At 42.0% G+C, this 24653-nt stretch overlaps 2 protein-coding genes across 2 annotated transcripts in view; one reads left to right on the forward strand and one right to left on the reverse strand.

The window, feature by feature from the left end:
* The window catches only part of CCDC73 (coiled-coil domain containing 73), a 44708-nt gene extending 42116 nt beyond the window's left edge, over positions 1–2592 (reverse strand). The window contains exon 1 of the mRNA XM_030451489.1: positions 2533–2592. The gene's annotated coding sequence lies outside the window, so the exon portion shown is untranslated. The remainder of the gene's footprint in view (positions 1–2532) is intronic.
* Positions 2593–11497: 8905 nt separating this feature from the next.
* On the forward strand, positions 11498–19025 carry PRRG4 (proline rich and Gla domain 4). Its single transcript, XM_030451490.1, has 6 exons — positions 11498–11656; positions 12513–12628; positions 15447–15610; positions 16781–16829; positions 17519–17654; positions 18438–19025. Exons 2-6 carry the CDS (start codon positions 12523–12525, stop codon positions 18667–18669), a joined length of 687 nt encoding a protein of 228 aa, XP_030307350.1. The 5' UTR covers positions 11498–11656; positions 12513–12522; the 3' UTR covers positions 18670–19025.
* The last annotated feature ends 5628 nt before the right edge of the window (positions 19026–24653 follow it).

Raw genomic sequence — 24653 nt, forward strand, 5'->3', positions numbered from 1 at the left:
GCCTTAGATTCTCTGCTAACAAAACCATCATTGTATCGTATCATTAGATATGAGTAATCTGAGACAATCTGGTTGCTGATATTATAGCTCCTTTCTGAATTTCAGGTTTTAATAACATTGTGGGAGAGGCATTGGACAAAGAAGTCTCAGCTACTAGAATCCTCAGGTTTTCTTGCTCAAGAAGCAATGGGTCTGAGTTGTTTTGCTTTTCTTGTTTACCATACTACAGTAAAAACAGCTAATTACAGAAGATTTTTTTTTTCCAACCACAGGTAAAACGATTATTTAGAAAATAGCAGGAAAGAGAATCCTAACTCATTTCAGTTCAAATTAAGGGAGAGGAAAAAAAGAAAAAAAAAAAAAAGAGAGAGAGAGAGAGAAAAAAAAAGTAAGAGTTGCACTCTCGTTAAGGCTGAAAAAAATTGTCAGTTTACAACATTTTCCTTCTCCATGACCACTCAATCCTAAACTTTTTCAAGGTTTATTCAGCTTCATTTAAGCTAGTAGTATAAAGACGTGAACTATTCAAAGGATTAACAGAACCCAGGTTTACCTAAATTTTACAGACACAGAAAAACCTCGAGATTGCTTAGTGAGCCAAAAAGCATTTACCTTCGTTTTAAACACCATGCTGCCACCTAGTTGACGACCAAATGAACTACTGTCCTCATACCTAATGCACCGCAATTCCAGCTGAAGCCATGGAATAAAAATGAAATCGTTTCGTAAAATGTTTGTGCAAGGACTGGGGTATCAGAAACAATAGCAGCTCCAACTAAATTTCTCGTCCAAGCAGAAGTACTCTGACAGCACAAACCAAGCAACAACTGCTGTTTTCAGAACTCATTTGCAATGTGTCACTCATTTTCTGAAAAAAGAGGGGATGTTTTCAGGTAGCATTCTGGTATGGTAGTTGCTACTTGGTTTTAGTTATAGGTGGGAAGTAACTATATCAAGTGTAAAACAGGAAAACAATTAGACTCAGTACCAGTCCAAAATTCTATATTAATATTAAACAGATTTACACTGAGGAATGTGTTGAAGAAATCCATGTTCCTATGTGATGCAATTAAAGATCTGTGAAAATTACTTTTATCTATTAAAGAGGTCTTGCTGCTATGGAAGCATCATTCAGAACCATGTTGAGCTGTGGAGTGTTCCTTACATGACAGTCTAATTAGGGAGAATAAATTGCTCTCTTGGCTAAATCTAATCCAAAAGATTAGGGACATGGCAGCAGGAGGAGCAAACACAATCTCCTATGTCAGCAAGTTCAGGCACTACTGATATTTAACTTATTTCAAACATTTTTGAAAGATCTATTTTATATTAAAAATAATTGATCTACTTGGAGGATAGTTTTTATAGTGGTTTTTTCTCTCTCTTTTTAAATGTGTCTAACAAGTACTACTACTTTTTTCCTCTGCAAACCATTCTTCAAGACATCTTACACTAATATTACTATTAAATATTTTAGGACCCCTGTAGTAAAGCTTCAAAAGGAAGCAATTACTATCTCAGTGGGGCATAGTATAAAGAAAATTGTTTCTTTTCTGCCTGAGCATCACAGATAATTTTTATATCAGTGGAAAAAAAAATCCCCTCTTACCATTAGAACAATTTCCTAATCCTGTATACATCCATGCTGCTATAGGTTAGTGTAAGGACAGGTCTGCAGCACCAGGTTTGGAACAGCTCCCACAGGACAGCAGGCACAGCAGGAGAAGGCAAGAGCAGCCGTGCACCAGGACACGGTTTTATGACCCCTCCTCATGCCACAGCATCCCCAAAACTCCAGAGCAGCAGAGACTGCAAAAAAACAGGTGGAATTTCTTCCCCCTCTTTGGGTACCTGGTCTAATACACTATCAGCATGTACAGACTTGCAGGACAAAAGACAGAATGCATGATCTGTAAAGGTGTCTTAAAAGACCATCATTACACAGCATAGTGGTAAGCACTTGAAAAACACTTAAGATGACACAAATATACTGAAGATTGTATTTGTAGAGCTTTTTTCATGTTAGCCTTTACCATGAAGATAACTGATATCTTACTAGAAATAATAAATACCGATGTTTTACGTATTTGTGCAAATTCCAAAGCAAAGGTTAAGAACTGAACTTTCCCACTGAGGATAAATTTCGCAGCTCAAAAAAACTCTGTTGTTGGCTACACTTTTAGTTATTTATTTTTTTCACCTAAGAATTACCACCACAGCTAGAGAGACACTCAACTGGCACTGGGTGTCAGAGGCAACCAAACCAGGAACAATATCCTGATTTCAAACCATGAACACTTCTCTGTAGTTACCTGCAGGCTGAAATACACTGGAAGTCAGCCACAAGCAATGCAATAAGCATCAAATAAATCAAGTCAGAGTACACATGCAAGTGCAACAAAACATTTACAGGAAGAGGAGAAACACTCCTGTAATATTTTTTTTTTCTATTTTTACACAGGAAAATAGGCTTGGAAAAGGTGCTGCTGACAGAAAACATGAAGCAGGTATTAAGGCATTTTCCTCACAAACCTGTAGGATGGTGAAATTGTCCTTTGTGCCGAGAGGCAAGAAATTCACACAAGTATTTCCAGACTCTGGAGAGGAAGTTGCATAAACAAATACGTATGAAAAACAAAAGAATTAAGCCCTACGTAATAAAAAGGAGAAAAGACACCACTCTCTCCAGGACAGGCCCAAGATTAACAGCGCCTTGGCCTCCCCGGCCCGGCTGGGAAATCGCTTTTTAAAGCCTTGCTCCCTGCCCCCGCCTCCAGCAAAGCCAAGGTAGGGAACTCCCCACCCGGGACAGCGGCTCTTGGCAGCTCCAACACACCGGGCAGCACGGAGCTCTCCCCTCCGCCTCACCCCCGTGCCCGGGCAGCGAGCGGGGGTTCCGCAGCACTAATCCGAACCCAAACCCGAACGGCCCCTTCCCGCCAATGGCCGCCCTCGCGCCGGGGCTGCTGCTCCCCTCAGAGCGGCCTGAGCCGTCCCCGCTGCCCACAGCGCACGGGGGGAGCCACTGCGCGCTTATAACGCGGTTAATTTTTCCTGGTTAGCAATATCTAAGAGCGGGACACGCAACCCTTTTGAGCCCGAAACATACACCTCTCTCTGGAGAGAGCCGTGCTTCCAAACCCCCGTCGCCTTCCCAGGCAGGGAGGCGGCCGCCCGCACCCCAGGCTGCCCCTGAGGGGAGGTGCAGAGAGTGCCGGGGCAGCGCGGCTTTGAGCTCATCACGGAGACGCTGGAGGGACCCCCACAGCCCTAACGCTGCCCTCTAGTGACAACAAGAGAAAATTCACTTTAAAAATGAACGGGACTCAGAGGACAGTTACAGAGTAACCAATCAATCAACCAAACCAAACAAACCCAAAATTGAAAATACATTTGGAATTAAAAATAAATGAGTAGAATCCTGATGCTCATAACTATACTCCTTGTCAGTCCAAAGATTTCTCATGGTTGAGCCCTCACTAAACTCACCGGTACCACTCATGCTCATGAGTTGCAGTGCTGTTCTCTCTATGGATCACAAGTTGGTCAGAACCAGATTTACTTCCAGACTTTTGGGTTTTGTTATTGTTGTTGTTTGTTTGTTTTTTTAATGTACAAAATGTTTTAGTTGTTGTTAAAAGAAAACCTAAACTAGCAAGTACTATCAAATTTAATTGATAATTTTATTGGGAACATCAGAACATTAGAGCTCACACTGACATCTGAAAGACATAAAAGACTTAAGTCTCTTAATTTTGTTTTTCGTAATTGTATTATACAAAATAACCTGGTGCAAGAGATGGGGGGGTGAGGAAGAATCTTTGACTGACTGGATGTGTTACATTAATTTCTTAATATGTGAAGGAGTTTCCCCAGCAATGGGAAATTAGTTTCTTTATTTCTTCATTAAGACTGTAGGAGGAAAACTAATTTTCTACTCTGTTTTTCAAAATTAATTGAATATATCTTTATTAAAGTGAAAAATATATGCACATACTTTTTGATGGAAAGAATTCTCTAAAGTAATCCTGAACAGACAGTTTCAAACAAAGTTCGGTAGCGCATTATTATTTTGCTTTCATTTCCTGATGTTATAAATATTGGAAAAAATGGATGTTTTGGTTTGGATTGGGGTTTTTTTGATTGCTCTAGCAAGAAACCCTAATTCTTAAAAGCATCATTCACCTAGTTTGAAGAATGAGGCAAAGTACCTTGAGGTGTCTTGATATCTTCTGGTGTGTATTGGTGCTTAGAGGAATTTACAAAGCATCTCAAAGTTACAAAAACATTGAATTAATAGGAAGTAAAGAGAGTATCTGCTTGCATTTTAAGTGTATTTTGTATGGTAAACTTCCATCACTGCATCATTACATCCTTAGCACTTTTTAATGCAAAGTTGGTCGAATCAAGGTCAGCTCATGCCAACAGAATTTTTATTTAGCCTCCTATTTCATAAATAGGATAATCATTTTATCTTTCTTACTCAAAAAAATAAGTCAAACATTTTTCTTGAGAACCTGGATGTTTAAACAGTGAAATAAACCTACTGAAGTCAATAGTGACTCTTCCATCATTGGGTATCTTTAGATGAAGACGAAATGCCTCAGCAAAGAGTGTGCTTTGGCCAAACATAACCCCTGGTCTGAATACAATAACAAGACAGTGGAATCCAAGAACTTAAAAGGAAAGTTAGATACAGCCTCACACAATTTAATTTTCCTAAGGTACCTCAAATCATTAAACAAAGAATATAACTTCTCACCCCCCCTTTCAATGGCAATTAGAAGTCATGAGGCCAATGTCTCCTTGCACAGAAAAAGTAAGCACATCCAAAGCTCTATCAACATAGACAAAGGTTATTTTAATTTCATCTTATCTAGTTTTTAAACTTATATACCTAATTTTGCAGTTTCTAACATCTTTCATATGAGTTATTATTCTTTGCTTAAAGAAAAAGCCTAGAAATAAATCAGAAGCTGATTATTTCTGGAATTGCACTGCAGTTACTATAAACCCCCACTCAGACTCGCATCTCTACCACTAATTCCCATGTGAGAGCCACCAATTTCTCATTAAGACTTGTGACTATGTAACAGTCTCTATTACCAAAAAAAAAAATACCTTTTTGTATAAAACTTAAAAATTATACATGAAAGCAGAGGGCCAAACTGCCTTTGTAATCTTTGATAAACAATGAAATTTAGATAGAAATTATTTTCAGACTGAAAATATTATTTATTTGAAAGTTTGGGATATTTTCTGCATTCAATTTCTAGGTTAAAAACATCCTAACACAAAGTTATTTCCCGAGTTTTACACCAAAGAGAAAAAAAGCTCTACATGGTTAATGATGATTCATCCTTCCAGAGCTTCTCAATGACCAACTTTTCATTGCTCCATCTTAAATCATATTAACAGAATTTCAGTGATTTCTTATAATAAAATTGTTGTTATTGTTTTCATTATAGGAGAAGAAAAAAAAGGAACACAAGTAATTAAAAAATGAAGGAAGTTACATCTGATCTCTTAACTAGGACGTTACTAGGAAGTTCTTGTTTAGTTGGTCAAACAAAAATCTTAATTATAGACAGAGTATAGTAATTAAACATGCAAATTTATATTGAACAAAAGCAAGAACAGTCTCAGAAGCATTCACACATGATTCACCTTACCTGTTCAATCCATTTCAGTGGAACAAATTTCTTTCAGAGCCACCAACAGTAAAGTTACAAAATACAACTGAGAGGAAGAAGCAAAACAAGTTCTTCACTCAGTCAGATAACCTTACTTGATTTGTAGCTTGTTAAAAAACCTGAGCGAGTCCACACAGCACCTTTGTTAATATGTTAACAGTAAGTTGGCAATAGAAAATTAGATGCATTCTTTGCCCAGAGAAGTAATTTAACATTAATGCACAGAGAAGTGAAAACAAACTTCAACCCTACCTCCTCTTATAAGGGGAACCTAAAGAAACAGAATAAGAGGAAGTCCAGATAAAAAAATAAATAGCAGACAAGACCCCAGTTGCCTGAGGAAACAAGTCAATGGTGAATTAATAAAAGAAGCCACAACCAAAAATTCTTTTCCTTAGGTTAGAAAATCTATGATGCACTCCATAATTAAAACAGTACAAAATGGTGTAACAAATTTGCAAGTCTGATAGGCTTTTATCAGTATTGCTGTTTTAATTATTAAAAAAAAAAATCCAACAAGAACCACAAGACAACAAACACATGCTCCCCAAGACCATGCCTCACATAGATGGCATTCTCTCATTTGACTAAAAATCTGAAAACTCTCACCAATTGCTCCCTCAAATTCAGTAAAATTCACTTTGCTCTTTGTCTGGCTATAATGTGCCAGTCCATTTTCTAGAAACTGTAATCAACATAAAAGAACAGCAAATCACAATATGCAGGACAAAACACTGTCTATAAGATCACTAATCATTTGTTTTAGGTCTTCAGGCAATCCTCTCACAATCAGATTCCTTGTGGATGGACCAAATACATACCAAATAGAAACTGACTGTATCACAGCAACAAATACAAAGTTTACAAATATATCTACACAGCTACCAAAATAAATTCCAGGCATAAACAGAAACATCTGTGTCTATTGCACTCACGCACATCAAAAATCCTGTGTTGCTGCTTCAGCTGAGCAAAATTAAAGCACAGCCAAAATTGTCATAGAATCATAGAATTGGCTGGGTTGGAAGGGACCTCTGAGATCATCAAGTCCAACCCTTGCTCCACTACCGCCGTGGTTCCCAGCCCATGGCACTGAGTGCCACATCCAGTCTCTTTTTAAATATCTCCAGGGACGGAGAATCCACTACTTCCCTGGGCAGCCCATTCCAATGTCTGATCACCCTCTCCGTAAAGAAATCCTCTCTAATCTCCAATCTAAACCTCCCCTGGCACAAATTGAGACCCTGCCCTCTTGTCTTGCTGAGAGTTGCCTGGGAAAAGAGACCAACCCCCACGTGGCTCCAGCCTCCTTTCAGGTAGTTGTAGAGAGTGATGAGGTCTCCTCTGAGCCTCCTCTTCTCCGGGCTGAACACCCCCAGCTCCCTCAGCCTCACCTCATAGGACTTATGCTGGATCCCTTCACCAGCCTAGTTGCCCTCCTTTGGACCTGCTCCAGCACCTCAATCTCCTTCCTGAACTGAGGGGCCCAGAACTGGACACAGGACTCGACGTGTGGCCTCACCAGCGCTGAGTACAGGGGCAGAATCACTTCTTGGACCTGCTGGCCACGCTGTTCCTGATACCGGCCAGGATGCCATTGGCCTTTTTGGCCACCAGGTCACACTGTTGGCTCATGTTCAGCTTCCTGTCAATCCAGACTCCTAGGTCCCTTTCTGCCTGACTGCTCTCCGGCCACTCTGTCCCCAGCCTGGAGCTCCCCATGGGGTTGTTGTGGCCAAAGTGCAGGACCCGGCACTTGGCCTTGTTCAACCTCATCCCGCTGGAATCAGCCCAACTCTTCAGGCTGTCCAGGTCCCTCTGCAGAGCCCTCCTGCCTTCCAGCTGATCCACACTCCCCCCCAGCTTAGTGTCATCTGCAAATTTGCTGATGATGGACTCAATCCCCTCATCTAAATCATCAATGAAGATATTAAACAGAACTGGGCCCAACACTGATCCCTGGGGACACCACTAGTGACCGGCCGCCATTTTGATGCAGCCCCGTTCAGCACCACTCTCTGGGCCCGGCCCTCCAGCCAGTTCCTAACCCAGCACAGAGTGCCCCTGTCCAAGCTGTGGGCTGACAGCTTCTTCAGGAGGATGCTGTGGGAGACGGTGTCAAAGGCCTTGCTGAAGTCCAGGTAGACCACATCCACAGCCTTCCCCTCATCCACCAGACGAGTCACCTGATCATAAAAGGAGATCAGGTTGGTCAGACAGGACCTGCCCTTCCTAAGCCGTGCTGGCTGGGTCTGATACATTGTCCATCCTGTAGATGCTGTGTGATTGCCCCAAGGATGATCTGCCCCATAACCAGACAGCTTGTACAGGAGCATCTGTTCTCTAAGGGCACCTGGGGAGGTGTTGGAGGTTGGGAGGGGATTCTTTTGCCTCTCCGATGAGGGACCTGTTTCCATTCCCTCCCATCCACCTGGTTTGCTCCAACTGCCTGATGGCAGCAGGGGCAGGGCTTCACCGTCTCCTTCTGGACTTCGTTTGGGTTAGAAAGGGTGTGACTCCACCAGTCAATTTCCCTTTCACTGCCCCTAATACTTCTTAGTCTCTCTACCTCCTCCCTGAGCTCTGCCACCAGGCATAGCAAGTCATTCACCTGCTCGCATCGCACACAGACCCCACTCACACTGTCCTCTGATGCTAACACGAGGCTCAGACACTCTACACAGCCACAGGCCTGAAGAGCTATGTCCCTCTTGCTGTCCTTCTAAAGGGGTTCTGTCTGTGTGGACACACTCTGCATCTTAACAGCAATAGGTTTTGCTTTGTTGGAGACCATTGCTCCTTCAAGAGAACTGGGAGGTGGCTGTGCCCCTCCTGCTTGCCCTGCCTGTGCGAACTGCCCCGCTAACTGCCGTGCCCCGTTCCTGTTTGCCTGCTCCTGTTCACCATGCTCCCGGTCACTGGTGCTCCTCGCAGCCCTTTCTTCTACACCTCTCCGCAATTCTGGGTGCCGCCCCCTTACCATCTGAAGGGTGGCATCTGAGAGCACCAGTGGAAGGTGTGGCAGCTCTTCGCAGCCCTTTCTTCTACCCCTCTCCTTATCAGCTGACGGGCGGCACCTGAGAGTAAGAGCAGAAGGTGTGGCAACGCTTCGCAGCCCTTTCTTCTACACCTCTCCACAATTCTGGGTGCCACCCCCTTATCCGCTGATGGGCCTTGCCTGGATGCACCAGCGGAAGGTGGGGCAGCCAATCTGGTACTACGCTACTTCACGTAGAAACAAACGGAAAGCTCAATTTTGTAATAAAATTAAACCTTTTCAAGACATTTTCTTATGCAGCTGTGTCTTGTATTATTTCCCAACAGATTCTTAACAGGGACATCCAGAACTGTAAATTAAAGCGGTGCCTTATTAGTCAGCTTAAAGGACACCAGAGAGCTCCCTCTAGTGAACAAAACAAAAAAAACCAATCTCAAAACACGGCAAAACCAACCAAACGAAAAAAAAAAACCAAAAACCCGCAATATAAATCCAAGATATCAAGTATACAACGTCACTAACAGAAAAGATAATGCAACAGAAATAATTTAGGACATCAACATGAAGCCCAGATCTTAGAAAGATGACATGAGGCTGAAACATCATGGTTTCTGCTCTCCTCAAAGACTGTCATGATGATTGATACTAGAAGGGACTTATGGAGGCCCAAAGAACAAAGGTTTTTTTGAGTCTTTTCCAAAGTAAAGACCACTCATCCCTGTTTTTCAGTGTATAACAATATTTTCTTGTTAGACTTCAATAATGAACAACCTAGACATGTGTTGTGTGTTATGGTTTTGAAAACTCTCCACTGCACAAGCGCACAGGCACACACATACAGAAGTCACAAATTTTCTGCTAAAATCCACACAGATAGAAATATTTGAGTATTCCTTTGCAACTATTAAAAGTCTGAGGGCTTTTCCCAGACTTCCACTGCACTGCTCCTCCATCTTCAGAGCTGAGGTGAGGTCCAGCAGAGTTCACATGGAGCTGTGCTGTTTCTCAGTCCACACCTGAAGCCTTTTCCCCTGATGCAGGCAGGGCGGGGCCCAGGGTCACTCTTACCCTCAGTACAGGGGGATCAACCTCCACTCCCCAAACATTGTACATAAGCAATTCTAAAATCTTTCCCCCCTCTTTCTTACTAATGATATACAAAGGTGGCATAACACAATGGAGACTAACCTGTTGCTTGTACAGCAGTTGTTCCTTATATGAAGATGTTGTTATGACATAAAAAGTTTCCACGTACACATGCAGGCATTTTACTTACACTGAAATGCACCACAGCATTCTTGTGCATTTGTATCATTGCACTGTAGCTCTCAGCAGCTATTTTGCTGGTTGACAACCCTCCCACAGAGACAATCATGTAAGATCTCAGGGTGAGGGTGCTCACAGGAGGAAGTTGCAAAGTCCTTTACAAAGCAATGTCTGTTTCTCCTGTCTTCCAACATGTAGGAACTAATTATTCTTGTCTCCTTAGTATTATCTAGATAATAGGCAATCTATATTGATCTTCTCTTTTCTTACACAATGTAATGTTATCTTAGTCCACTGTGTTATAAGCATACACACCATCATACTACAAAAATTTCTGTTCAGTTCTCCATCAGCTAAAAAGAATTAAGAGTCACCCCAGCTTGCAGGTCATATTCACCAAGCACCTTTTAACTGCAGTGTGTTGATGTCATAAAGCAAATATTTAACTACAGTCATCATTCATCCAAACAGTTCTCCTTATTTCACACACCAGAAGTTTCTGTTTTTCTCCAGGGAATATCTGATCACTACCACTAGCGTTATCCAATATCCTTGTTCTACTCCTCTGTGCTTCTGTACATAGAAGTCAGTCCAGCACTTAAAGAAGTAATGCAATCCAGTGTCACTACAGGAGGTATGCAAGCACAGACATAAATCACTCTCAGCCCCTGTATTTCCTGGTAGAAAAATCATTCCATTCCTGTATCTCAGGAGTTTCTTTTGTTTGCAGTTTTTAAACCAACCTATCCTAAAATTCTTCACATATTTAATGTTACCAACACACTGCATTAAATGCATTCTTCAGCTTACCTTTTAAAAGACTTTTTCTAGTGCCACTTGTACTGGGAGGAGTGAAGGGAGGCCCCAGAGCAGGTGTGCTACTGGAGGCCATCTCCGTGCATTCCAAGGAGCCCCATCTGCCATTCTCTAGCCTTTTAGCTTCACTGGTAAAAAACCAGCCTAAACCACACCAACATTACCTCCACACGTGCAAAACTTGTACTGTTCCTTCTCCCTCCCATGGTTAGCTGCCTGGAGGGAAAAGCCTTTTAGAGGCAGAACACTAGTTTGCTGTTAGATAAAGAATTAATTGCGGTTAAGCAGCTCGTTACAAGGCCCAGTGCCTCACCAGCCTTACGGAGGCAGCTCTCTCCACAGCTCCTGCTCAGCACATGCCATTACACCAAGGGTCTTACTTTGGGCTGGTAAAAAAAGCCATACCACGTTTTGAGGACGAAGAAGAAAAAAGTCAGCTGTTAATGGTAAAAAGGTGTTAATTCAAAGAAGTGACTAAATTTCTCTCAGGACCTCGTTCCACACAGGCACGGAAGACGAAAGGACCACTACCTTGTCCTCAAACGGATACCAGGGGCAAGCTGAGAAGAAAAGCCGGATTCTGGAAACGAAACCCAGGAACCTGAGGGAAGAGCCCTGGCTTCTCCTCCAGCTGTCCCACCCGACCACCTTTCCTCTCAAGCTGGAGAGGCGTTTCCGTCCCCCGCCCCAGGGAGGCCCCCGTCCGGCGGGGCCGCCGCCCGCGTAGGCGCGGACCCCGGGCGGGGGCGGCCCCAGGTACAGCCCCGGGTACTACCCCGAGACTGCGCCGCGCCCTTTCCAGGAAGAGCCGCGACTGCAGCCCCGGAGAGGCTGCCCCTCAGTCACTGCCCCTCGGGTCACCGCCGGAGCCTCGCCAGGGCAGGTAGGACCGCGGGGAGGGGGGTCTGGGCGGGACGGGACAGGGGACGCTTCCTGGCCGGCACCTGCCGCTACCTCGGAGCCTGCCCAGCTCTGAAGAGAGGTTCCGGTGCCGGTGCCGTTGGGCAGGGCCATTTTCCTCTGCCACGGGCGGCCGCGGGCTCGATGGGCCCGGTGGGACGGAGCAGCCGGCGGGGGAAGCTGCCGGCCGGGCCGTGGGGCGGCTGTTCCCGCGGCGTGGGAGGTGTTGTTGGGTGGGCGCCGGAGGCGGCGATTGTGTTTTTCTCTGTGTTGGTCTCCTCTGGTAACACACCGGGCCTTATTTCATTCTTATTTTCTACGGACCTCCCAGGTAGGGGAGGGCAGACACTCCCCTGGAGTGCTGGGCGCCAGGAGCTTGGTGAAGTCTTTCTCCTGACAAAATGGTTTCTGCACCTCTGTTGAGGTCGGGTGGCTGTTAACCTGCCATAGCTGTTCCGGCAGCAAAGTCGCAGCTATCTTAAGTTTCAGGGCGTAACTGCAGCACCTTGTGGGTGATTTTCCCCCGTTAATTCATCAGCTTCCCGGGCTGCTGCTCTGCTCAGCCACTTCCCCGGGAGGGGAGAGCAGAGGACAGCGCGGGGCCACGGTGGCAGCAGCCCCGGTGACATGTGCGGATATTATGCAACGCAAACTTATTAAGAGACAAGCAGGACCAGTTTGGACCGGTGTCTTTCTTCTAGGGAATCCATTAGCCTCAACTGCATGTAGGTGCTTGCATTAGATTGCTTAATTTATTGGACTCATTGAAGGTTCATCACTGACACTTCAGAAGATTGCTTTGTCACTTTTTTTAACTCACTGGAGTTTCTGTCTGACAGATACCACACCATGTTTGCATTTTTGGTGCTGCTGTGTCAACTACATGTGATGATGTTTGCATTTCCTCACTGCAAGGGGAGATTAACTAACTTGAAGCAGACTGAATGGAAATATGGTAACTTCCTTTTAACATGATTTTATGCTTTCCAAAATAAATCTCTAATTTTGCTTTGGCTGAGAAGTCTTTTTTTATATATATATGTATATGTATATATATGTATAGAGGTTTGGTTTGTTTTCTTAATTAAAAAATTAATCTGTTTTATGCCTAATTTTAGACTGGTTTACTTCCTTTTGCTAAAATTATTGATAATTCACTTGGGTATTGGTAGTAAGTATTTATCAAATACAGTAGCAAGAGCAGACTGGGACAACTGAGTTTTCTCTAGGTATCAAGGATTTCTTTTACTGATGTAACCTCTTAAGCAGTATCAAAATGCTAAAAGTTTGAACTCTATTAAGACAATATTGATTTGGTATTTGGTATTTGAGCACACCACAGTTTTAGTTGTATACCTAAAATGGATTTGTGTTTGAAAGGTTTTATTTACTCATTTTTTGAGATTGTTTTTTTTTTTTTCAATACCAGATCCCCTTACACCACCTTGAAAGATAAACAAAATGCTGCTGTTCTTCACTTTGGACTGAGGGAAAGAGGTTCTTTCAAGGCAGTGTGTTGAGCAGAAAACATGGCTAGCAGAAAAAATGCTTGAGACAAGTTATTCATTAAAATCCTTATTGCTCTGGGGTATAAAACATCGGGCTGCCAGGCTGCCTCCTGCAAGTTCACAGCATAGTACACTCCTGACAATAGGCCCAGATCACTCCTTTAAAGACTCTGCTGGCAAGAGGGGCCCAACTCTATCCAATAATTTAGTGAGTACAACAGTTGCCAGGAGTATGGGGTACCTGCATGGTGAGATTACCCCTTCAGCATTTTCTTGAACATCTTTTACCAGCAGTAACTTCATTCAGCACATTGCATGGATGCATTTTTAATTAAATACCTGGCATTCTAGAACTGGATTTACCATTTTGTTGAACCGTGTCCTAAGGACTCACTGAGAGAATATATATATGGGAGAATTCAAATGCATGTTACATTCTCCATTAATTAATTACCAGGTTGTAGGTAATTCTGAGCTGTGAGATAGGTGCACTGTGACTGTGTCCTACAAAGTGAAAAATGTGCAGATAAATGGATAAAGACTCTTCCAAAGAGAAAAGGAGTTTGTATCACTGAGAATTAGACATTCTAGGCTCCATTCAGCTTGCTTGGGCATTCCATGTTAATTAAAATGCATCAGCTATCTAAGTTAATTCAAAAATTTAGTGACTACTACTTGCTTGGTGAGGAATTAAACACTACTAAGCAAAACTGAAGACCTCTGTTCCAGAAGACTGAAGTTATTCTTGAGATTTGCACACAACCAAGATACTGATAATGTCGAAATATTAGTTTCCTTTTTCCCTTTCCACTTGTGGGTTTGGCTTTTTTTTCTGTTTTGTTTTGTTTGTTGTTTGTTTGGTTTTTTTAGATTAAGTCTGTCTCTTTCTGGTTGCCCTTAGATATCACATAAATATTTTAAGTTTAGATTTTCTTGAAATTACTTTAGAATAGCACATTTCCCTTCCTACACAAATGTGTGCATGTGTGTGGCTCCTTCAATATATCATTTATAATTGTATATTGTAATATTGTTTATTATAATAGACATAAACCACCAATATGCAAGTTACACTGCAGTTTTCTCAGTTTTCAGAGAGCACATCAGTTTGAGATACGATTGCAAGATCTAACAGTAGCTACTACTGTAAAAATTGCTGAATAATTTGGTAATCTAGCCAAACAAGCTAGCAAAAACACAGAGCTAATTTGTAGCTGAATAACTTAATAACTTTATTCTGAGTCTCATCTCCTTTTTATATGTCTGGCTTGGTAGGCAACAATGCTGTTTCTGCATTATACTTGCAAGTGTAATGTAAAGTAAAGTAATCCTCTCATCATTTTGCTTAACCAAATAGCCTGAATTTCTTGCAGTATAGATTATGGTTTCACAAAAAAATCAAGCTAGAAAATTAGTTCTGTCAGGTAAAGATTATTAAAAAAAAAAAAAAAAAAAAAAAGCAAACAAAAGCTGTAGCACAAGCAGGCTAAAACTTGACTATGGAAAATGCCTGGTGAGAAAATACATTCCTGTATTCCAAAGCCTTCCATAACTTCAATAGCTCTTCTGGAATCTCACCTCACAACTTACTCCAAGAGGCCTCATGAAATCTGTAATGAGCACAAAAAAAGAAAAGAATCAAATGTCTTGAGAAGTGCCTGTTGTCAGTGAAGCTCTTATCATGGACAGATTTAAAACAAGCCTGGCACTATGCCAGGCTTTACATAAAACCTGCTGCCACACTTGTGAAAAGAAAATAAATGTAAAATAAATATGATTCCACTGCCACGATTTCAAATCCAAGTTCTGTAAACAAAATTTGGAACTCACAGATACTATAATATTGATAAATGCATATTGCAGATTCCTTAGAATTACCCCCATCTGCCATACCTCCTTCTTCCAGATCTTGCTGGGTTTATATCTGCTTAATGTGACTATTAGTTTTTTCTTAAGAGCTATAGTAAAAAACTGATGCCTACAACTTCAACAAACTTCAACAACTATTATGGGGATCTAAGGAATAGCTGAAGTACTTTGTGGGACAATAAAATATGATTATTTTATATTGCATAGTTAGAAAAGTTAGCAGCAAAGAAGACATTTTATGTGATGACCTTGACATTTCTTTTTCCTGCATGTAGCTGAAAGATGCTAGGGGAAGACGTTGTCTTCATGTACTCCTTTAAGATATTAACCATTCTTTAAAAATACCAAATTTAGCTTTTCCAACTTGTTTTAAATCAACTTGGTTTTTTAAATCAGTGTTCACATCAGAAAAGGAGGCTAATTCATTCATTGGACGACATCTTCTGAATAACAGATTGGATTTTGAAGCATTCACAGCAGATAACCTGGAAAGAGAATGCTTTGAGGAGCTGTGCAGTTACGAAGAAGCAAGAGAAGTATTTGAAGACCCTGATGCAACGGTAGCTGTTCAGACTGAATTATGTTACAGGAGATTGTTGACTAAATCATTGCTGTATCTAAATACCGTAGCCCTTCTGAAAACAGCACTTAAGATGATTTCTTATTTCACTGTAAAAGTAGAAGGTCCAGTTAGAGGGGGTTATTGCTCTAGATACACAGTGAATACAGCTGATTATGTACCAGCATCTTAAAGACTTTAGATAAGGGCTCCAATTCTGCAAACAAATATCAATGGAACTACAGAAGTGCTGCTTGTGGATAGACCTACCTGTGGGTTCAGAATGTTGCTTTTTAGCAACTTCTCAGGATCCAATTTGAATGTACTCCACATGCTGTATTTATTAATTGACTGATCTTTGCATTATGCCAAAGAAGCATTTTAGAAGAGAGGAGGACAGAGTAAATCTGTAGTTCAGCTGTTGCTGTGTATTCCTATAGCATTATGTCCTAAATCACTAGCTATATATACCTTGGAAGAAGCCTGGTATAAAAAAGAGAAGAACAGATAAAAACTTTCCAGCCCGATAATAGAATGTGATGATTGAAGACTACTGTGCTCTGCATTAGCCTGCAGAAAGAGCAAGGAATACACTCCTGTTGTGAAGGTGGAAATGCTAGTTTCTCAATGCTAGCGTTTTCCTAAGATAAAAGTGTTAAATTGGAATCCTGATTGAGTCTTTTACTGGGTAGCAAAAGTGCAAAATTATATTGACACACATTTAGTGTGTAACAATCATGCAACATAAACGTTTTTCTCTTAAATTAATACCATTTTGTCTTGTAGCTGCTGTGAATTCAGATACTGTTCGTGCAAATGTCTGATTCTTAAGAACCAGATTTTGCCTCACTAATGCTCTTCTGTGGGGATTTATAAAGATTAATTTTAGCCAACTTTAGTCAATATATGCTAACTTCTACTGTTATCAGGCAGAATGAGGTAATATTGGACAGTTAAATGCACTTTTCTGCTTTGTGAAATTGTAATCCTTATGCAAACTTAACTGTATGAGACAAATATAGCAGGATAAGGATGTACAAATACTTTAGCAGGAGCTGCATCTCTTTATGCCATTGTTAAATTCTGCCTACCAGTACCATATAAAAAAAAATTGTCAATAAGCCTGCCAGTTATACAGCTCATATAAGTCTGGTCCTTTGGTGTTTTATAGATGGAATTTTGGAAAGACTATTCAACTAAAGACCCTAGAATAAAAATAGGTGAGTAATATTTTTATTAGTTTCTTATATTGCAATATTTTACATTTGTTCTAGTAGTACATTCTTAAATACATGCAATGCCTTTTCAGCAAAATCAGAATTGATCTTTTGTCTAAAATTCACTGTGAACTTTGAAAGTATATTGGATTATCTGATACAATAAATCATATTCACTGAAATGTCTTAACAGTAGGATCTATTGTTATTCTGTGGTTAAAAAACATATGATTTTTTTTGTCTGTTTCTTTGTTTTATTATACAACTGGTAAACTTTGCTGTAGTTCTGTAGCTGCTTTCTGTGGTTTTGTTTTCTTTCTCCTCCCCCTCTGTTTCCTCAATAGTAATATAACAGTCTGATTCAGGTTCAGAGTAGACTTATGCCAGATATTTCATTAAAAAGTACTCAGTATGACTTGAGGAAAGATCTGCAGCCTGATTAAGGTCACAGTACATGAAGTAATATTTGGAAGGCATTGGAAGACAGACATCTTAAGTTTTATGTGCTGAAAAGGGTGTATCTGCCCACTTTTGCTTTAGGCTGAATGTGAATGATACTCTTGTATAATTCACTACAAGCTAGGTATCTTTGAAAGGAACAGACTTATAGCACAGCAAAATTAATAATTCACACTATATATGGTGTGGATGGAAAGAACTTACAATGAAAATAACCAATGTTTTATCTTCAGGTGATGAGACACTACAGAAGATTAATGTTACAGTACTACTCATCAGCCTAGTTGCTGCTGGAGTCCTGCTCGTTATAACTGGGCTGCTTATCTTCTACTACTGCAAAAGTAGATGCAAATCAAGGCAACCACCAGGGTAAGGAATTTCACTGCTTTAAAACCAAACCAAACAAACAAAACCAAACAAACAAAAAACCAAAACACCTAAACAAACTTCTTCTTGAGAGTGGTATTTAAAAATCAGTTGCTTGGTCTGAGAGTATTCTCAGAGTCCAATGGGAGTTCCAGTTCTTTCCTGGAAGCAAAGTTAAGTGAGCAATGGTAGTAGTTATGCTGAAGTTAATTAATAACACCGAAATGTAAAACATCACTTGCATGGCTGACATACTGTTGGGGTTGGGTTTTTTTTTCATGTTTTTGGTTCCAAAATACTCTTACTAAAAAGATGAAATCATTTTAATGGGCTGGCATTGCAGGCATGCCTGCAATGGAAAGCCTGGTATGTTGTATTTGGTCTTTAGAGTAGGGTGTATGCTCTGTATGGCATGTAGCCTACCTCAGACATGAAGTAGATTGGAAGTGATGCTTCTCTACCAAATTTTTAGCCCCATTGTTCCTTTAAAATTGAAAAGCATAACAGAGGATTCTGTGTTTCCTTTTCCCCATAAATTTCACATTACTGAGCTGCTCTTACATGGTGGCTTGGGGACAGTATTTGTCTTCTGGTCTTTCTGATCACTGAAGGCAAGTGCTTTTTGGTGCTTGTTATGTTTTTTGTGGGTTTTTTGTTTTGTTTTAGTTTTTGTGGGGGTTATTTTGTTGTTGTTTGGTTTGGTTTTTTTACACAACTAAGACTTTTTTCTTCCGTCTTCCCTTCAAAATATAAACTGCCATTTATAATGCTGTTACCTTTGTTTAGGTACTTGGATTATGTAAGAAGTAGAAGACATACTAATTCATCCAGTATCTTCAGAAGGCACGAAGAGTTTTCCTTAAACCCACTTCCTCTCAGAACTGATGATTCAGGACTACCAACTTATGAGCAAGTAGTTACTTCAGATGGGCAACATGATGTGCCACCACCCCCTTATCCAGGGCCCCCAAAATGGGCAAGGGTGTTTAAAAAGTCTATGTCACTTCCTACTCCTTAGTCACAAACCTCCTTCTGGAATGAGGGGAGGGATTACATACTTTTAAAAAAAGTGTGTGCTACCTTGCATATTGCAAGACAGTTTACAAAAACGTGAGAGATCTTTAGCACAAGTAGGGACAAGTGGAAAACCCATTTGGGAAAAAAGGTGATCTGTTGCACAAGATCCTTTGCACAAGAGCATGTCCTTTACTGCCACCCTCTTCCATATGCACTTTGAGCCATCACATCATACTATTGATATTTCATTAGAAAATTCATCAATTTTTTTTTGTTGTTGTTCTGTTTTTTGTTTTCTTTAGAATGATTTAAATTGGTTTTATTTACACTATTTTTGTGGCTATTAATACTTCAAACCACCGTAAGTAGTCTACTTTGATGTTTGATATGTTCACTTCATTGCTGTGTGAATTTTCTATTCATTCTAGAAATAGATTTGAGTATGAAAATTATTTTATGATTTATTCTTTCAAATGTATATATGTTACTCCTTCTGGATTACATTGGTTTGATTTAGACCTTGCTGGTTAATGGACTACTCAATTTGTGTATTTTTGCCATTATAATTTTGGATTAAAAGGAACCATTAATTACATGGCACATTACATGTTCAAATAAAGTATATTTTTATCAAATTGTTTTGATACTCACTTAAACCTGCTTTTAGTGCTGAACAATGGTTTGGGGGATGTTAAGGAAATAGCTAGAAATTTGTCCTTTGTTTAAAAAGCACACAGGTTTCACAGATAATAATTCTGTTGCAGTTTAGAAATTTAAATGTTGAAAATAACAATTAGCTTGTGAAATCAAGGGCTGCACTACAAAGAAGCACTTTAAATAAATAGGTATTTGCTCTACTATGATGACAAAAGCATAACTTTAAGTAGAATAAAACATCATAGAAATCACCAGTATCCACAAAGCAGTCATGAACTCCAGAGAGTTACTGCTTAACTGTATCAACACAATTTCTGTAGCTCCAGTTGTACCCACTCAATTTTAGACCTTAGTAAAATATCAGCCCGCAGCATTATAAGGCCCACAGACCAACATTGCTGTCCCTTCACCTCCTAGGCAATGTCCCTGTCACAGGCAACACACAGGGCTGGTGTTTTCTTGTAATGTGGTGGCTGAATGATTGGACACCTGAAATCAAGTTTCTTAAGAGGCAACAAAGCCCCCTCCACACTCACACATACTCTCATTTACCCAATGCTGACAGCACCAAATGGTGTTTTAATTTGGTGCCTAACATGCACTTTGTATTATACAGATTGAATATTTGTCTGTAATATTTCAATGAATTTTGTTTTTTAGTGGCACTGTAGGTTCTAGCATGTCGAATGAGATGCAGAGGATTGGTATGAGTTTTTTCATCTGTAAATGCTTCTGTAAAGAATAAAATGCTTCAAATCTTGGAATAAAAAGAAGACACATTGAAAGTGCTCTGTAGCCTTCTGCCTGGCCAGTCCTGTACATATACAACATACAAAATATTCAGTTACACTCAGCTCAAACACTGTGACGTTTTTCTGCTAATGTGTTATGCTAACATAAGACCATGGAAGTAATATCTTTGTTGCTCAAGTTATAAATCAGTTATAAATAAATCAGTGCCAAGTATAAGCTGGAGCATTATTCTGGCCTTTGATTTGTGATTGATTGTTTGGTTTTAATTATGATCAAATCACAGAAAACTACCAACTACCTATTAGCACGAACCTGCATTTCACCCAGCATATGGTCAATTTAAACAAAACTAGACCTCAAAATGCAGTATTGTCATTCGGCATTGTGTAACATTATCCTATTTAAATAAAAAGAGGAAAATAGTAAAGTTTCCCTAAGGGGCAGTGTATGTTAGCTAACACAGTCCTGCAATGGATCTGGCTTCATTCTGGCTGAACTGGCTTCAGGACAAAGAAGCCCATTACTGTCCACAGAGTTGAACTGGGAAGCACACTGGGACTCTAAAGATTTCTACACCAAATACAGCATGAACTAAGTCAACACCTCATCATCAGAAGTGAAAGATATCCGCTTTTTTCTGTCATCTTCACACTCAGCTGCTTCTGAGTGCACACTACCACTGCTTGCTCTGAGCCAGCACTTACTTGATGCAAATCAGGCTGACTCAGCTCAGTGAAATTACGGAAAAATGACCTCTGGAAAAAAAAAAAAAGACAACAAATGTGTTCTTTTGCCAGTGGAGTGAATTCACTGCTTACCTTGTGGCCACAGTGCATCACTAGGGTTGGGAGGGTGGAGGGGAGAGTAAGGCCTTCTCCCTTCTCTTCTGGGTGTCAGCAAGCAGCTGAGGCAGCTCAGCCCTGCTGCCACACCACACCTCTAGGAAGCAGCACTTGCTACAGCTTTGAAGATTGCTCCTCGGACCTTAAGCAGATTATTCCTAGTAAAGCATTACCTTAAGTACTTAAATCTATCCCCTAACCATTGCATGAGGCTTTTGACTCTGTAAAGGTCTTGTTATTTTTCCAAGTGGAGACCTTCTTAGGGAAAAAATGAGCAAAAAAAATAAATGCTGCCCCAGGCTGGTGTGCTGCTCAGATTGTGTTACAGTGCTGTAATTTTAAGTTTTGCTCTTAAGTAGAGGGAAAAATTGTATTAGCTTACACTTCAAAATATATTTATTATATTAAATTATTGACTTGAGAGATAAGCACATAAATTATCTTTACTGGCTACAGGCACTCAGTTATGAACTACAGTTCAGAAAGTGTTAAAGCACACTAAAGCTCAGTTCCTAAATGGCAAGTAATCGCTGCATGCAAAAGGAAAGACTTCCTTACTAACACAAGAATAAAAATATATTCAGTATCCAGAATCATTAACATGTCTAATATGTCTTCTAAATACATCTTAAATGTTTACACTTGGATATACAAATTAAAATAACATATGTAATCAACAGAATCTACCAAAAAATTTTTTCTGTCGCTGACAGATCTTTCAGAAAAGCTGTTCAGAAGTATCAGTGATAATAGGATTCTGTAAAAGCCCACACTCTAAACAGGATCTTTTGTTGCCCTAGAGTTACAAAATATCTTTTGGTTACAAAAAGACAAAATGCCCGAACTTTGAAGCAGCTCTCCTAGACACAGGATAGCTGCAAGCAGCAGGGATCAATTTAACGAGAAAACTGTGGAAGTCTCACCAGCCAGTCTCAGGACAAGTAGAATTACCTCACACAGGAAAAGCAAACCACTGGACAAACTGGCTTTATCTGGTGGCTATGGACATTAGCAATCGAGGTTCCAGTGTAATCTGCCTGTATTCAAACCACGTAAAAGAAATTAAAGCTGTCACAATTTCTGCTCCACTCAGGTTCATTGTTTAATGACAAGATAGAGGATCTACTCCAAGGGACATACTTCCCTTGTAGTATATCAACAATTATCTAAACTATGGTCTAAAGAATGTTTCTCTGCCTTTAAATCTGGGCAGGTGCTTGTTGTTTGTGATGTCTCATGTAACACAATTTTACAGCCATACATTTAAAAGTATTAACACCCACAGCCCTTCTCTTCAGAACAATACCCTGTAACAAAAATGCACAATGTTATGGTACCCTACAAGCTTCCTGTCACCATTACTTCAGAAAAATTAAACAAAACACTGGCAGTTTTACAATTTATTAGTATGTCGTTCCACATTTGTGGCAAGAAACTTCTAAGGTAGTTTTATAGCAACACTGGCATAACCAAACACTACAGCTAGGTGGGAAAAGCATTTTGTATCACTTAAGTCCATGTATCCCCCTTCCATCAGGCCATCTTGAGGGAAACAATGCACATTTGCTGTAGTACTATAGATGAGTCAAGATCCTGCAGGGAAATAAAGACGTGGGCCTTTCCCTGGAGATGCTATTTCAATAGTATCCGCAGTGTAAGTGCTTCATCAGCATAAAACTGGAGTAATTTTCTGTCATCAGGCCTCGTTCATATGTAAAACAGTAACCCTTGTGTTTCCCAGGGAAGGGAGGTCTCCCACCCCCCACATCCTCTCCTCCAGCTGCAAGCAATACAGGTGCTGGCTTATGCAAACACAAGGAAAACTCACTCTGCTGGTTTCTGGCTTTGGTTACCTCTTCTCCTTACTCCCTCAGCCCTTGCCTCTGGGTGACTCGGTGCTGATGACTTTCACACCTTGCTCTCCTCATCCAAGGCTGCATTGCTTCCTATAGTTCACTTTGCTTCTTCTTGAAACTAGGCATGGGAAAAACAGAATCTCAGCTTTTCCTCTTCAAGTCTTTTACCCTCCTGCTTTCTGATTTAAAAATCAGTTTTGTGGTGTTTTTTGTTTGTTTTTGTTTTTTTTTTTAACTGTATGTGTAACATCTAACCCGACTCATTGAAGTCAAGTTTCTACACCCTGCATTTCACTACAAAATTAATTTCACTCAATATTCGAGTTCTATATTGCCTGGAGAACTACAAACTGAATCTTCAAAAGACTACTCATTAGCATACACCTTCCTCTTCTGAAGGAAAAGGTACAGTCAGCCTATTTTCAAGTGCATTTCATTCCTCATCTTTACCTCTGAGGCATCCTCCTGTTCATGCCAGCCTGCTACCTGTAACCTGCAGGGAAAACAAGACACCACAGTTCACTCACCAGCCCCCTGCCCCACACGGCTGTCCCCTTTGCTCCCACCCTGTTCTGCACGGCTGCTGCCCATTCCCCTCATACTTTAACAAACACACAGCCGAAAATATAAGAATTTACTGTCTGTGCACTAGGTGGCTTAGAGTGCTCGAAGTACTTGAATATTCTTTCTGTTCTCTTGCTGTTTGACTTCTGGCCTATCCATTGGCTCATTTATGGGGAACATTGAAGTCTTCTGGAAAGCTCTGATATATCTGTTAGAAGCTTTATGTGAGGCTTTTCACTTGTTAAAAAAAAATCGCTAGAGGTCTGTGCTTTTATAATATTTAACCTCTGCAATGCACTCTGAGAGCGATGACCAACCCAAACCGCCAAGCACCGGTATGCAGGAGCCTGAAGCGGCAAAGCGAAGGCCGTGGGGCTGCCCTGAGGGGAAACACAGTGATGACCTTCTCCGAGTGAACCCCAGCCCCACCGAATTCCCTCTTCCGCGGCCATCACCAGGTGTTCGAGGTTTTTTTTTGTCGGCGGCCCGGCCAGATTCGCCGCCGGGGGAGGCACTCGGACGGACGGACGGACAGGAGCGCCGACCCCGGGGAGTGACGCCGCTCCCCTCCGGGCACCTCCCCTCGCGGCGGGGCAGGGCGGGAGGGAGAGCCGCCCTACAAATTGCTTTACAATGCTCTCCCCGTGAGACAACCCCGCCGCCTCGGGGTGGTGGCTGGGGCAGGGCTCCTGTCGGCCTCCATCTTGTTGTTCGGCAGCGGCGGCTGCCCGGGAGACCGCGGCGCTGCCCGCCGCTGACGCCGCTTCCCCTCAGCGGGAACAAGATGGCCCCGCCCCGGCCCCTCCAACAAAGCGCCAGCGCTTCACTTGACGCGGCCCCGCCGAGAAACCGGCCTCTTCCTCCCACCCCGCCTCACCGCCCGGCCCGGCCGTCCCCGCCTTCAGCCCCCCTACCCCGCCCCGGTGGCGGCTACCGCCCCCCGCCACGCTCCCCTACAGCCGCTGCGCTCCACCGTGAGGCCGTGGCCGCCCGTTCCCCAGGCACAGACCTCCTCCTCCGCCGCCGGCAGCCCCCTCCGCCGCGGCCTCCCTGCCCCCCGGCCACGGAGCCGGAGCCCGTGAGCCCCAGTGCGCGCTGGTGGGGGAGGTGCATCCTGGGAAAGAGCAGCCCGACATGGGTCTCCGCCTGGCCGCCGCGCAGCCCCCGCCGCCGTGCGCAGCTCCCCTCAGCCGCTCGCCCGCCGCCCCCCGCAGCTGAGCGGGAGGGGAGGGGAGCGCAGGCAGGGCAGGGCCGGGGGGCCGGGACGCGGCGGCCTGGCCCGCACCGGGGAGGGGGCCGCGGCGCTGCCCGCC

This window comes from Calypte anna, chromosome 5 (genome assembly GCF_003957555.1).
Source record: "Calypte anna isolate BGI_N300 chromosome 5, bCalAnn1_v1.p, whole genome shotgun sequence".
NCBI lineage: Eukaryota > Metazoa > Chordata > Aves > Apodiformes > Trochilidae > Calypte > Calypte anna.

Bases quoted from the DNA above. Each gene is read 5' to 3' on its own strand.
- PRRG4 (XM_030451490.1), top strand. From the start codon at position 12,523: ATGTTTGCATTTTTGGTGCTGCTGTGTCAACTACATGTGATGATGTTT. The intron at 12,629-15,446 runs GTAACTTCCTTT...TTTTTAAATCAG, and splicing joins GCAGACTGAATGGAAATATG to TGTTCACATCAGAAAAGGAG. The intron at 16,830-17,518 runs GTGAGTAATATT...TTTTATCTTCAG, and splicing joins AGACCCTAGAATAAAAATAG to GTGATGAGACACTACAGAAG.